The 14,690-nt window shown below is 39.3% G+C and overlaps 1 protein-coding gene across 7 annotated transcripts in view; it reads right to left on the reverse strand.

Annotated features, from left to right (window-relative positions):
• GLRA2 (glycine receptor alpha 2) overlaps nt 1-14,690 on the reverse strand; it is a 121,093-nt gene that overhangs the window by 91,200 nt on the left and 15,203 nt on the right. For 4 of the 7 annotated variants that reach the window (XM_063183196.1, XM_063183204.1, XM_063183164.1 and 1 more), the window contains exon 3: nt 5,163-5,230. In XM_063183196.1, the coding sequence (XP_063039266.1) occupies nt 5,163-5,230 (68 nt within the window). Of the gene's footprint in view, nt 1-4,998; nt 5,067-5,162; nt 5,231-14,690 lie in introns of all 7 variants that reach the window. The other 3 variants (XM_063183169.1, XM_063183187.1, XM_063183211.1) reach the window with 2 other exon arrangements.

Consider the following 14,690-nt stretch of genomic DNA (forward strand, 5'->3'; position numbering starts at 1 on the left):
AGTATATATAAGTCTTAGAGTTTATATGGGACAGCTTTAGCTATAAATCCAGGAATGCTCTGATTTGAATTCTGCAGAAAAGAAGGCAGAAGCAACTGCTGATAGAATAAAATTGCTACAACTAGTTGTGAGACTGGCTTTAATTCTTCACTGTGATATCATATATAATGAAGTCTTTGGAAAACAGAGGAATTTTTTTTCCCCATGACATAGAAATTATAAATCAGTCAGATCAGTAAATTATATAAAAGTATCTAAAAAATTGCTTTGATGAACTTCAGTGCTTGGTGATTTAGATAATAAAAACAGTCTGGAAAATCTTTATTCATAGAAGAGATTGCATAGAATAATATATATTATACCAAAATCATAAATAGTGACAATAAGATTACCCTATATTTTTCAACATGTCCCTTCAAAAATTTATCAGTCATCACACCAATACACTTAGAAATGCTTTTTCTCTGCAAGCTTTATTGTTAGAAGCAAAACAGAACTGAAACCTTTGTTTACATTTGATAGGCTTCGCATATATGTGTAGATACTTTAATGAGAAACAAAAATGTTAATATAACATGCACATCACAAGAACAGCATTACTTTTTCCTCCTATGCTTGCTGTATGAGCAGTAGAGAGGGATGTGTCTTTACACAGTCAGACCTAATCATGTGCAGAATTTTGAATTTACTTTTCCTGAGCTACCCCTGTAAGTATCTTTTGAAGGAAAGTTCTCTTGAGAATAGTAGAACAACATGGAGTTGAGGCACACTACAGTGTGTATTTGGTGAGGTCCTGAGGGTAGGAGTGGGTGTGCTGTAGTGAAGCACTCCTACACAACCACAAACACACCTACTCTGCAAATTCCTTGTGACAGCACCACCACTCTGAGCAAGGAGTGTGGACCTGAAGATTCAACCTCAGATGCACTGCCAGTGTCAGCAATAGCTCAAGGCAACTCAGATAAACAGTTTTCCTCTGTTCTCAAGCCATAAGCTCGCAGCAGTACAAACACACTGGAAGAATATTAATCTGATTAGATTTAGTAGCTCTATCTGAAGATTTAGGGACTTGATCCACAGATATACTTAGTCTGTTTATAGGAACGTAGATAAATATAATTTTTCAGCAAATCTAAATCCAGATTCACAGAGCAAAGCCCTGGATCCCAGGCACTGCTGTGGCAGGAGGAGTGCAGGGGAGACCCTGCCCTGCCCAGTGCTACTTTCTGTCTCTGAAACCAGCATTTGTCTTAGGTCTGAGCTTTCCCCCCAGCTTCCCCTCCAACAGCAGCGATTGCCCAGGAGTTGAGCTGGGAGTCTGAAACAAACAGCAGACTTTGCTGGCCTTCCATGAATAGCAGGGGTTTGCCAAAAAGACTACTCTTTCTCTAAATCCTAAAGATTTCACTGAAAAGCAGTGGTTCGATGACCTATTCCAAGTCCATGCAACAGAAAAGCACTTGGCTACCCATGGGTATAAGCGAGCATTGTGTCCCCAATAGTTCAATGGCAACCTTTTATTTAGTTAAAAGTATGCATGTGAATTATCAGTATCTAATAAGCTTATTTGTAATTACAGGGTTTTCTCCCCCTAAATGGGAGATAGTATCATACAGCCAGCCACAGCAATGCTTTTAAAATTAAGAAATGGCAATTTTTTCTCCTAACATAAGTACTCAAAACACAACTGGAGTTTGGATCATTTACCCTAACAGAGAACCTGCTGCACAGTGTCATTGATTATAGGGCACAGCAACAATAAGAATATCCTCACAGTTATTCATTTCTGTAATTTACAATTAGCTTGTCAATGTACAAGCCACTCTTAACTTCTCCTACAGCTGATAGCTAAAAAAATCCTGGTCATTAGGAACACTGAATATCTGAATTCTTTGGGATGCTGCCCAGGCTGATGTAGATTACTCATCTGTGATACTCAACGGCAGTCATGCTGTACGGTGAATTTTCTGCTGAATACTGCATGTGTAAATACTTCCAAAAATAGATACAGAGTTTACTCTCATAACTGCTTTATTCAGTGAAGTTATTCAGAAAAAACTTTTCCTCCTTCTTTACAAGTTAGGGCTTAAATTAAAGACAAATCAAAGAAAAACTTCAACTATATAATCTTGACTCTGGCCTTTTTTTTACCCTTTTTATTTTGGTATAATATATATAATTCAATAAGAAAGAAAAACATTTCTTTTGCAGGAAAAATAATCTATTGGGATACTGTCACATAAGTGCATCATAGAGCAGAAAGACAGTTACATCTGCATTTTGTTTCTTTAGATCTTTGGGAATAAAACTTGTGAAGAGTGTATGGAATTCATCCATCTGAATCAGCATAAAATCCCAGGTTTATTTCTTAATGTAAGGTTTTAATTTTTAGAAGAGTGTGCTGCATGTTAGAGTTGTGCTGGCCTTTCACATGGGGAGGAATTTTATCCTGTACTGTGTGTCTTAATCAGAGGACAGAAACTACTCCTGATGTTACTGAAATTAGTAGGTCTGGGACTGTAATGGCCCATTTGCCATGTTAAGTTCTCCTCCTGAAAGCTTCCCTGAGCGAGTTTTCATCTTCCAAGTTCCCAAAGAACTGCTGTAGATGGTCCAAGTTATATTCTGATAATGTCCCTTCAGTGTATGCATGTGGTTTCACTAAGCATTCCTCTCCTCTGAGACAGGAGTGTCTCTATTGAATTTGCAATCCAGGCTTTTAAATGAATCATTTAGTTTTATGTCAAAACCATCAAGAACATTTTATAGTGAAAAATGATTCCTAGGAGTCAAACAAACTTGTTATTTATCACAAGGGATGCCAACAATTTTACCACACAATTATATCTGTTTCAGAAAGGCAAAACAGTTGGAACAGCAATTGATGTCTGCCTCTCAGAGCAGACTCCTAAAACTAGTCACAATAGTCATTAAAGAAGAGACAACATTAAGAAAATCAATATCAAATAAGTGAACAGCATCTTAGAGAATCTTTCCACACTTTCAGCAGATATAATGAAAAAAGCAAAATAAGAAAGCCAATAGTCTTTGTTTTCATCTACTTGAATGTTTGGCTGTTTTCAGCAAAATGTGTTAATGAACATTGGAAAGGTACACATTAACATATTTGATAGAAGGTAAAATGCAATGAGGGGATTTAATCAAAGCAATGAAGGAGTCTAATTAATGCAATCAGCATTGGGTCGTGCAAATATTTTCATTGAATGCCATCTTGTAAAGCTAGTGACGTGCAGGGCTTTTACCACTTAATGCTATGCTGGTGTCTCTGCATACTAGGATCAACAGACATGACTGGGTAAAAATGCTACACTCACAGCGATCTTCTCAGAATCCTTAAAACACAGGAAAACAATTAGTGTTTTCCAAAAATAATGAAAATTAAGTCTGTTGATTATTATGTTACACCCTGATATGTTTATTTCCCTATCATTTTTAAATTTATTTTAGTTTTCTTTTAAGGTGTTTTTTAAAATATTACAGACACATAGGCTAAAGCATTAACTTGTCTGATTTACAGCTGTGTATGATACAGCTTGTCATTTATAGCAAAGTCTTTCCCACACTGTTAAAGAAAGCAACCCAGCCTAGCAATAACTTGCCTTTTATCTCTAGAAAACATTAAATAACAGGGTGGGTTTTTAAATAAAATTGTTTAGGAGCAGAAGATTTGTGTTCCCACATTCTTTAATCATCACTTACTAAAATGATGGCATGAGTTACAATTGAATCTAAATTAATATTAAACAAAATACATAAGTAAGGCTAAAGACCTTCTCTTCCTTCATAATACAAGGCCTGCAAGGTAGTATCTATTCCATCTTACACAAAAGCTGCTCTTTTGGTTTACTTCAAGTGGGCAGCAAGTTCATTACTAATTACCAAGTTCTCAGTCGTGCAAGAAGCCAACCACCTTTATTGCCTCTGGCTTCAGCAATTCCAGAAAAACCTGGATGCTGTGTAGGAATCTCTGGAAAACAGAGCTGTGAAACTACACTGCAATTTCTTCAAAAGTACCATAGATATGAGCACCTAATAATTATTATGGGTTTATGACATTATTATGATAAATTTGTCAAAAATATCTCAGTGGATTAACCCACATAGTCAGGAGTACGTAGGCTTGAATAAAAACCAAATCTTTTATATTCACTTTTGAAAAAGATTAAAGAAACTCAGCATCTTTTTAAATGGAATCAGAAAACTTTTGGCTTTTTTTTTCTTAGCAAATAATGAAAAAAATAATAGACTGACACTTCTAGATTAAAATATTTTTTTAAAAAAGTTAGATGAAAATTTTAATTTTAATTTTTTTCTTAGCTTGATTTAGTTTATTCTATATTTTGCATTTTTTTAAATGAAAATCTGACTTTTTTTTACTTTGTTCTTTGCGTTAGCCAAAATAAAAATTTCAGACAGATGGAATCCCATCATTTCCTAGTACTAATTTAACCTCAAAATACTTAAGTCTTATACCCACGTGTTCTAGTCATTTGACTCAAGTTTTACACTTCCTTCTGTGACTGAAGTGGCTGCATTCACAGAGATCTGTCTCAGTTAAACGAGACCGTTTTCTGCAGCAGCAGGTGATTCAGCATGTGGTGTAAAGCACAACCAAATATGGTGCACTTGGCAGGGAAACCCACAGCTGAGCTCCAGCCCTTCCTCTGCCTCTTCAGAGCTAATGAAACCTGAGGAAGCAGGTTTGCACACACCTGTGCTTACTGCCATCACAGGCACTACAGACTGGTGCAGTCCCTATGTAGGTGTGTTTAGTCTTGATGGGGGGGTTTATTTTTTATATATATAGTTATTTTATATTTATTTTATGTTATTTTATTTAATGCAATTTTTACTCAGGTTTTTTGTAGGTTTTTAGTAGCTTCATAACTTAGTAAATGTCCCCGCATCCTGAGCATCTCTATTCTACATCACATCCCACTTCTTCACAAGATGGCTTCAATGATCAGTCCCACTCACCATTGTAGTTTCTGCTATTGAACCAAAGCTGTTGATAAATATGTTGCAGGTAACATTTACAGGAGGACCTGCAAGTTGAACAATAAATAGAAAAATTGACAGGTTTTGTTCATGACATATATTAAGTATTGTTGTTCTCTTGCCAATGACATCATAGCACTTACCATTGTGGTTTCTGTGACTGATCCAAAACTGTTGATAAAAATATTGCAAGTAACGTTTACTGGAGGACCTGTGGAATGCAATAAAAATGTTGCAATACACATTGAAACAAAAGTACAGATCCCTCAGCCTCCGTACAATCTGGTACAGATGTGGCTGAAAACAAGCAGAAAGTGAGTTTTCCCAAACTGTTCATGTAAATTTTGATCAAAAGAGAAGCATTATCAACAGTAATTTATTTAACCTAGTTTCATTGGAAGTTGTTATACAAACACACAGAGCTACATCCTTGCATTTAGAGATTGACAGAAGACTTGAGGGAGGGCTTTTTCTTACCCACAGTACCAGTGCAGAATACACTTTAGCACTGCAACCACTCCTCTCTCCCTTCTCCCTTCATCCAGAACTTAAAATTTTATGTCTCCACATTTACTCCACTCTGTAGGCAAATGTTTGCCACTGAAATTCCCTGCAAGGGAAATTTTCACATTGACTCCAGTCCACAAGCAGCTCTTCCTGCACCTGATCTGGAAGTGTCTGCCTTGCCTTTACCAAATATTTTAGCAATATCTGTTCTGGCTTGAACAGATAGCTTTCATTAAACAGCTATTTGCATTCTCTTCCCTCCCACCAACTTTGCTGTTATTCAGCAGTCACTGACGTGTGGCAGAATGAATAGAGATTTAATATTTAATTAGTTGCCTATTAGCCTTCTTGATTTTTTAGGTGTGACGAAATAAACAGGGCTTCTCAACAGAATCAAAAAGGATACATGCTAAAGGCCTGAATTTCAGTGACACAGAAGTTGGTATGAGCATTGAGTATCAAGTACTTTCTTTCTTTTGCCATTACTATTTTTAATCACATCATGTTCCTTATAAATGAAAAAATGTCAGTGCAGAGAATATAAATATCCCCATTTGGTTTATAATTCAATTTATAATGAAATTTATTTACAAAAGATGGAAATATTATTACTTTCTTTTTTGTAAAATGGAATAAACTAATGAGTCTACTGTCAATTTCCTGAGTGCTAGGCTACTCATCTTAAAGGAAACAATCATGTTGGTTTTGGGAATAAAAACCACAACAGTAACATGTTTTGAGGCTGTTAAATTCCAATGAGGTGTGTTGTTCAAACTCAGTTTTTTTTACAAGAATTGTTTTTAAAACACTTCCTTTTTATTTTGCAAATGTGTCTCCATTTCCAGTACCAAGCCAAAACCAAGCCAAATAGTCTGCTATTTTCCTTCCATATTATCATTTTTGTTCCTTTGAATTGGTGGTTTTTCTACTAGCTAGGCACCTTGAACAAAGTGTTTCTCTACATCCAGACATACTGAGCCACTGTATCACTGAAGCTGGAAGGAACCTCTGGAGATCACCCAGTCCCCATAGTCCATCTTGCCCCAGAGCAGGAGCAGCTAGAGAAGGACTGTGCCACATCAGACTCTGAATATATCCAGAGATGGACACTTCACAGATTCTCTAGGCAGCCTGTGCCAGTGTGCAGTCACCCTCACAGCAAAATGCTGCTCTTATGCTTAAATGGAATTTCATGTGTCTCAGCTTGTGTCCACTGCCTCTCTTCCTGTAACTAGGCACCACTGAGAAGAATCTGGCTACCTTTTCTTTACTTACACCTCATCACTTATTCAAGCACACGGTTGAGATTCCCCTGAACCATTTTTCCCCAGGCTGAGTGCCCTCAGGAACCTCAGCCTCTCCTCGTATGACAGATCCTCCAGTCTCTTAACTACCTTTGTAACATTTTAGTGGACCATCGCAAAAATTCCATGTCTCTCTCATACTGGGGAGCCCAGAGCTGGGCTCAGCACTCCAGGTGTGTCTCACAAGTTCTGAGCAGAGCAAAGGATCCCTTCCCTCAACTTGCTGGCCATGCTGTACCTAATGCAGCCCAAGAGTCCATTGGCTACCTTTGCTGCAGGGGCACATTGCGGGCTCATGTTCCACCAGGTGTTCATGTTCTGGGTGTCCACCAGGAGTCCCATGGCCTTTTTTGCAATCTGCACTCCCGCTGGGCACCTCCCAGATTGTTCCTTCCAAGCTGCAGGACTGCATTCCCTTTCCTGAACACAGTGAGGTCCTGTTGGCCCATTTCTGCAGCTTTTCCTTGTCTCTCTGAATATCAGGAAACTCTCTAGGGCATCAACCATTCCTCCCAGTCTTCTTCTCCTGCAAATTAGTTGAGGGTGCACCATGTCCCATCATCCAGATAATTAATGAAGACGTTAATGAGTACTGACCCAGTACCTGTGCCACTAGTACAACAGTAGTGACTGGCCACCAGCTGGACTTTGTGCTGCTCATCACAATCCTTTGAGCATTGCCATTCAGTCAGTTTTCCATGCCCACTTAGCTGGTCTGTTCCAATAGTCTGTTCCACGTTGTGAGAGACGCTAACAAAAGTCTTGCTAAAGTTGAGATATACACTGTCCTGCCCTGATTCATTAAGCCTTTCAAGTTGTCATAGAAAGCTATTAGCACTCCAAGGAATGATTTCCCATTCAGAAATCCATATTGACTACAACCAGTTATTTCCCTGTCCTTCATGTCTGGAAATGGCTTCAAGAGGATTTACTCCAGGCTTTGAGGTAAGGCTGTAACTCCTGTATGCTCCTGCTTGACTTTCTTAGAGATAGGAGTGACATTTTTTTCCCCATATGATTAGGAACCTTCACCAATTGCCATGACCTTTTAAAGATAATTAAGAAGGCAACAACCCAGCTTCCACAGCTATGCTAAGCGCTTGTGGATGTTTCCTATGTGGTCCTCATGGACTTGTCTGTGTCCAGTTTGCCTAAGTGCTCTGTAGCCTAGTTCTTCATCACTAAGTTTTTATTGATTTGGACTTTTTTACAGGTCTCAGGGGCATGGGATTCCTAAAGACCATTTTTGATGGTAAAACTGTGGAGAAGAAGGCTCACAGCTGTTGTCTTGCAAAGGCCATCATATTGTGAGCATCACAATTCCAGCTCCTGAGTGCCAGCAGAACACATGCTTCACTGTGGCAGGAAAACATGGCTTATGTATGCTAGGAAAAATGCTGCCACATCACAGACTGCAGTCCAGATGTGCAGGAGAAGGTACATGTCAGAGCACTGTATTTTAATATAAAGCAAATACCTCCCTTCGTTTCTGTACTTAATTATCATTAAGTGTTTAACTTGCCTTCTGCTGGTAGAAGTGGAACACTGTAAGAACTATAAGAACTCAGTAAACTCAGTAGAAAAACAGAGAGATCAGGTTTTTTTCCTTATCTGAGGAACCTGAATATAAATAAATCTATGGACCTGATTAGGTGCATCCCAGTCTTGAGGGAATTGACGGATGTAATTTTCAAATTACTCTCCATGATATTTGAAAAGCTATAGCAATCAGGTGAAGCTCTTGGTGATGGCAAAAGGCAAGAATTGCACCCATTTTTAAAATGGGAGAAAAGGAGACCCTGTCACCCTGACCTCTGTGCTTGTGAAGATCACAGAACAGATCCTCCTATGAGCTGTGCTAAGGCACGTGGAGGACTGGGAGGTGATTTGGGACAGCCAGTACAGCTCCAACAAGGACACATCTTGCCTGACCAACCCAGTGGCCTTCTATAGTAGAGTGAGTATATCAGTGGTCAAGGGAAGGCTGCTGATGTCATTTATGTGGACTTCTGCAAGGCCTTTGACACAGTCACCCACAACTCCCTGCTCTGGGAATTGGAAATATGTGTAAAATTTGTTCAGTCTGGAGAAGAGAAGTGCCAGGGACACTCTATTGTGACTTCTCAATACTTAAAGCAGCCCTGTAAGAAAGATGGGAACAATCTTTTTTAGTGGGGGCATTCTGTGGTAGGACAAGGGGTAATGGTAAACTAAAACACACTTCATCTTATAAGATTTTCCTAATCTAATAGTTCAATTAAAATGAAAGCAGCAAACTTCCATGATGCATAGCCAAGCTTTCAGGACACAATCTAAAAATCTTCAAAGGCAAAGGAAATAATTAATTTGACTTTACTGCCTTAAATCTAAAAAGAGTTAACATTACCTACAAAAAATTAATCAAAGTATACTTTATAACGAAAGCCTTTTCTCCTCCTAGTTTTCCTTTTGTCACTTCCAATGCAACAAGGTAGCAGTCCAGGTGCCTTTCAGGCACATTCAAGATAATCTAAGTGTTCTTTGAGTCATAAGAAAAATGTTTCTCAAAAGGACTCAGGCAAAAAAACACCAAACCAAGCCCAAACCAGGCAGCTAATGCTCAAATAAACCAGAAAGTGCATTCTGATAAACAGCTCAGATATTGCTTCTGCTCCCTGCAGCTCCCTTTCCTCTGCTTGCCCAGAGGGGCTGGGGCTGCAGTCAGCAGGGCTCTCTGATACCCTGCCTTCCTGACTGACATGAGAATGTGTCAAACTCCTCCTGTGACTTTGGGGCACTTAACACTTACAGAAAGTCCCTGGCACTCATCTTCTCACCTTACCCACAAGAAACCAGAACACACGGAATATTTCCCTGAATGTGCTGTGGCATGTTGCCTCACAATCCTGTACCCAAGGTGTTTGTGATCTTATTGCCATCTGGCTAGAGAATGAATCTTGTCCTTTTCAGCTGCCAGAGGAGGTGAATCCATCCCAATGTGTGTAACAGTCCCCATATGGAGTGATGAGTGCTGAGAGGAATACATTCGAGCCTTATCCAGCTCCTAACTCCAGCCTCTGCTAAACATTCTTCAGTATTGATTGCCCACAGTCACAAATCTTGCTCCATTTGGTACATTCTTGAGAAGATTTCTCATACTCTTTCACTGGAGATGATCCTATCTGCAGCTAATCATATCTACATCCTCAAGTTCATCCCAACTCTTGTCTTTTTTTGGTGTAGAGTTTCCAGGTCACACCTGGCAGACTTTTCTCTTCACAATAATTCCAAACATACAGCTGAATTGTCCTTAGTGGGAAGGGAATATTATAATCACACAAGAGATTTAAAATTATACCTGTGCACTTGCCAATTTTCTTTGTTAAGTGTATTTATTAAGGGATTTTGTAAGGCAAACTAAAATACAGTACACAGAGAGAACTGTGAGCAAAGCAGAGACATGTGGAAGCAAAAATAAAAGATAATGAGGCAGAACCACCTTATGGAATGACAGTGGAAATATTGGCAAGATATTTACAGATCTGTGAAAAATCTTGTATCTTTTTCTATATGTAATATTTTTTGGTCTACCCTCTCAATTCAACTCTGTGACAAAGCAGAGGTTTTTTTCTCACTATCTCAAATTATTTATTTTGTATATATAGAGGAGAAAGCTGAGCCAAATCTCCCTTCTCCCCTTACCACCGAGAGCAGGATAATCAAGAATATTTGAATAGACTAAAATCAATCCCACCTGAGTTTGAAGGTAGAGCAGGAATCCAGGAACAGAACCTGGACTGAGTGGGGAGGCAGTGATCCCACCAGGGATGGAGAATCCCATTTTCTGTAGGATTTCAGGGATTTCAGGTCAGAGCTCAAACAAGGGAGGTGATCAAAAGGTGGGTGGTGGCAGGACAGACCCACATGCTGACCTGAGCAGCAGTAACACACATCCTGGGACAGCAGGGCAGCATAGAGGAACTTGTTAGAGATAGTTTTTAAATGTGAGTTCTGGAGACAGCTGGGGTTTTAGAAATCATTCATCCCCAACCAAACTGAACAGCCTCCAACATCCATCAGAGTCCTCATGAGACCTGAAACTGAGGTGACTCCTCTGGAGCCTCTGCTTCTGCAGCTGCAGTGCTACAGGTGCCTGAGTTTCCACTTCAGGAGTTGCCAAGGTGCCTCTCCATGGCCCTGCAGGCACATCCCTGCAGATCAGACAAGGATAAACTGCTGCTGGGACACCTCAGCTGGCCATGGCCATCAGACAGGGACAAGCTGTTTATCATCCTAGCTCCTTCCCTGCTCAGAGTGTAGCACACAGGAGAACGCCTGGAGAAGAGTTATCAAAGGCAGCTCAGCCAGTCCTGTGCCCAGTGACCATGGGTTGGGGCAGGGGGACAAATGTGGCTTTGATGCACTGAAAAAGTTCCTCTGAGACACAGGGATCTTTGCAGTTACCCCAGGAGAAGTGCAGCTGCACACTTGTTTCCAAGAGGCCAAATAATGTGTAGTCCAAACAGTGATGAGAAAATTCACACAATTTAATGAGTTTGCTTAAGGTTATGGTAAGAAATCAGGAGGCAGACCACAGGTAGCTTTTTTTGCAAGCACTTAGGTAAGATTTTCTCCTTCCCTATTATTTTGCCTTTGGGCAAAACCAATCTTTTCCTCTATTTAAACATCATCCTCTCATTAGAGTCTTAACAGCTCAGTCACAGGAGGCAAAATTAACGGCACCAGGACAACATAGTTACCCTAAGGCTGACAAATCAAGGTGACATTTTTGTGCTGGGTAGTGATGCCTTTCTTCTATGAGGTTGTCTTTCTATGGGTTTTCTGTCAAGTTCATCACCCTGACTGCCTAAGTATAATCATGCCCAGCAAACACAGAATTCCTTCTTCCTTAGAAGTGTTCAACACAATCCAATGTGGATTATTAAATTTATATCACTTATTATTAATTCATTATAATAATACCTACTAAATAAACAAACAAAAAAACCCTCAAAATTAAATAAAAACCCAGAAAAACAACAAAAAAACCTACCAAAAAACCAAAAGTCAAACAAAGAAAAAACAAACAAGCAAACATAAACCCAAACAAAACCAGCAACAACAAACAAAGAAAGTAACCAGTCAAACCAAACACAAAAATCCGTAAGGCCAGAGGTCTCAAACAATGCAGTAATTGTATGCCATTTTGCACTGATTCAATTTGCTGGTAAACTCAAATAAAGACAAAATTATTGTTCTGCTTCATCAAGCTAAAACCAACATCCTCTGAAAGTTCATCTGTCATATATAATAACTTAGCTTGCTGAGAATGCCATTTGCCCTGGTAGGAATATGGCAATGATTTTGGGTGCTTACTGTTGCATTCAAGACTCAGAATCCTATTTTGTGTAATCAATATATATTTATGAGCAACAGAATGAGGCTAAGAGTCACAAAAGCACTTACAGAATCAGAGAAAAACCTGGAGAGATCTTTAGGTGTCTAAAATCTTTTTAGGACTCTCATTCCCATCGATATCACTCAGTTCAAGAATTACCAAGTGTCTGAGAAATGCATGTGAGCAATACCATTTATAAAAATGGTATCTTTCAGACTGGGGGAGACACCACATGCCCTACCCATAGCAGGTGAGCTATAGAGGCAATGCTGGATGGAATCAGCAGGAAAGCATGACAGCAGAAAGTACAATTTTCCCTAGTTCCAGCTGCTTGTTTCCAGACGTGCATGTGCAAATATATATGAACAAACAAACAAAAAGAGAATTCTATTCTTACATCGAGATTTTAGCTGCTTCCCTTCACTTGCTTGAGAAAGCATCTTGGCAACAATGTGGCCCTATGAGATGACCTGGATGTAAAAAGGGCATGTGATACTGCAGAATTGAAAGCTCTTCTTCAGCAAAATACCACTGAGGCCTCCCAAGACAAATACTGCGGTGATTGTCAGGTATAGGTGATCACAGGAAGGGTCACAGAAAGAAAATTTTCTGGAGTAAGTACTGCTAAAGCCATCTCTATATACATGTACATTGACACAGGTTGAGCTCAAACAGTGAATAGTCAATTCCTGAAGTAGTATGTGAGTTTTCAGCTGTGGGACTATTGCTGAATGTAACTGGAGTCATGCTGGTAAAATCCTATCAATATTTCAAGGAAGGAGAATCCCTGCTAAGATGCACTTTTTTTGTGCCTTAAAGCTCTTGTGAAAATTGTTGGATTGGCATGCTTCACATTCAGGGAATGCTTTTGTCCACAGACCCAGCTCTGGCAGAGGAAGGCAAGTCTCACTCTACAAAGCCTCTTCAGTTCTGCATTTGGCATTACAGGATAGTCCATATGATGTGTTCATTCTTCCCTGACTCTTTCTGCTGAGGCTGATAACAGAAACATACATTACTGTCAGCTCTGGGTTACAGTGGGATATATCCACACGGGTTATCTAATAGACACTGAACAAGAACAATTTTCGGGCGCTGTTTCATTTCGCTTCACAAACCAGGAGTTCAGACAAGAAAAACCTGTTAAACAGTTGACATGCTCCTGATTTACTCCAGCTAACCTGAGCTGGTCTACAGAGAATATACAGCCCCAGCAGCCACAATGGATTGTATAAATGTGCTGCAGCTGGCTTTCACATAGGGAGTTTGAGGGATGGCACCAATGTGGTCATGGCAGGCTGGAAATCACTGGAGGCCATTAACCCCAGACTTTATAGCTCCTGCTGAGCTCTGTATCACCCCAGTGTTGTGCAGCACATCTCTGAGCAAATCACTTGAAAACTCACTCAGATATTTCTACACAACCTTCAACAACACTTGTGACTGGGTGAAGCCATTCCCAGAGCTAAAATGTTCCATGTGCAAATGAAACTGTTGAAATAAGTCTAAAAAACAGTGAATCAGAAATCTTACATCTAGAAACTTCCCAATGGAACTACAAGATTAGAGTGAAAAGTTATTTAGAATTTACATCAACATTGAGAATATTCAAATTCATCCTTTAATCTTTCATAAGTCCATCAAATTATTTTTCTTTGAGCTTTTCATCAGTCTTTCAAATTTCCAAGTCATGACAAGGACCTCTTCGCAAGGCATCTCTTTCCAAAGTTTTCCTTCTTCCAATGCAATAGAGCAATGGACACTATTTGGGCAAAAGGAAATGTTTGCTTTTCTTCTGACATGAAAAGATCTGGATCTCTACTTCTCTTCCTGTCATGAAACAATGCTCACTGAAGTGGCTCTCAGCAGAGATGCTCCTCACACCTGATCCTGAGAAACTGCTCAGTTGTTTTGCATTAATGAAAACAGAGCTCTTCCCTGCTGATTGGCACGTGAACTGCATAATGTGTGCAGAAGCCTGGGACACTCCTGTATGGGGTTAAACAAAAGATGGTATTATATCTACAGTCATGAAATCATGAAATCTGCACTCCAGCATAGGGTCAGACAAACTCCTTCTGGGTAATCTTATTAATAATGTTTTATGAAGCTAGGGTAGCCAGTTCATCTGAGACTGCATGGTCTCAAGACCATGAGATAGATATGTTCACTGAAAAGAGGTGGGTAGGTAGGTAGGTAGGTAGGTAGGTAGATAGACAGATAGATAGATAGATAGATAGATAGATAGATAGATAGATAGATAGATAGATAGATAGATAGATAGATAGATAGATAGATAGATAGATAGAGATAGATATGTTCACAAGATATAGATATGTTCACTGAAAAGAGAAGTAGGAGGGAAGATCTACTTAATGAAAGAAAGAAAAAAGGAAATGTATTAATAATAATATTAAAATGTTGCTGCTAACCTAGGTTTCTGTTTTAAGTCAGAATGAACTGATTACTCTTTCTTGGCCCAC

Source organism: Melospiza melodia, chromosome 2 (genome assembly GCF_035770615.1).
Source record: "Melospiza melodia melodia isolate bMelMel2 chromosome 2, bMelMel2.pri, whole genome shotgun sequence".
NCBI lineage: Eukaryota > Metazoa > Chordata > Aves > Passeriformes > Passerellidae > Melospiza > Melospiza melodia.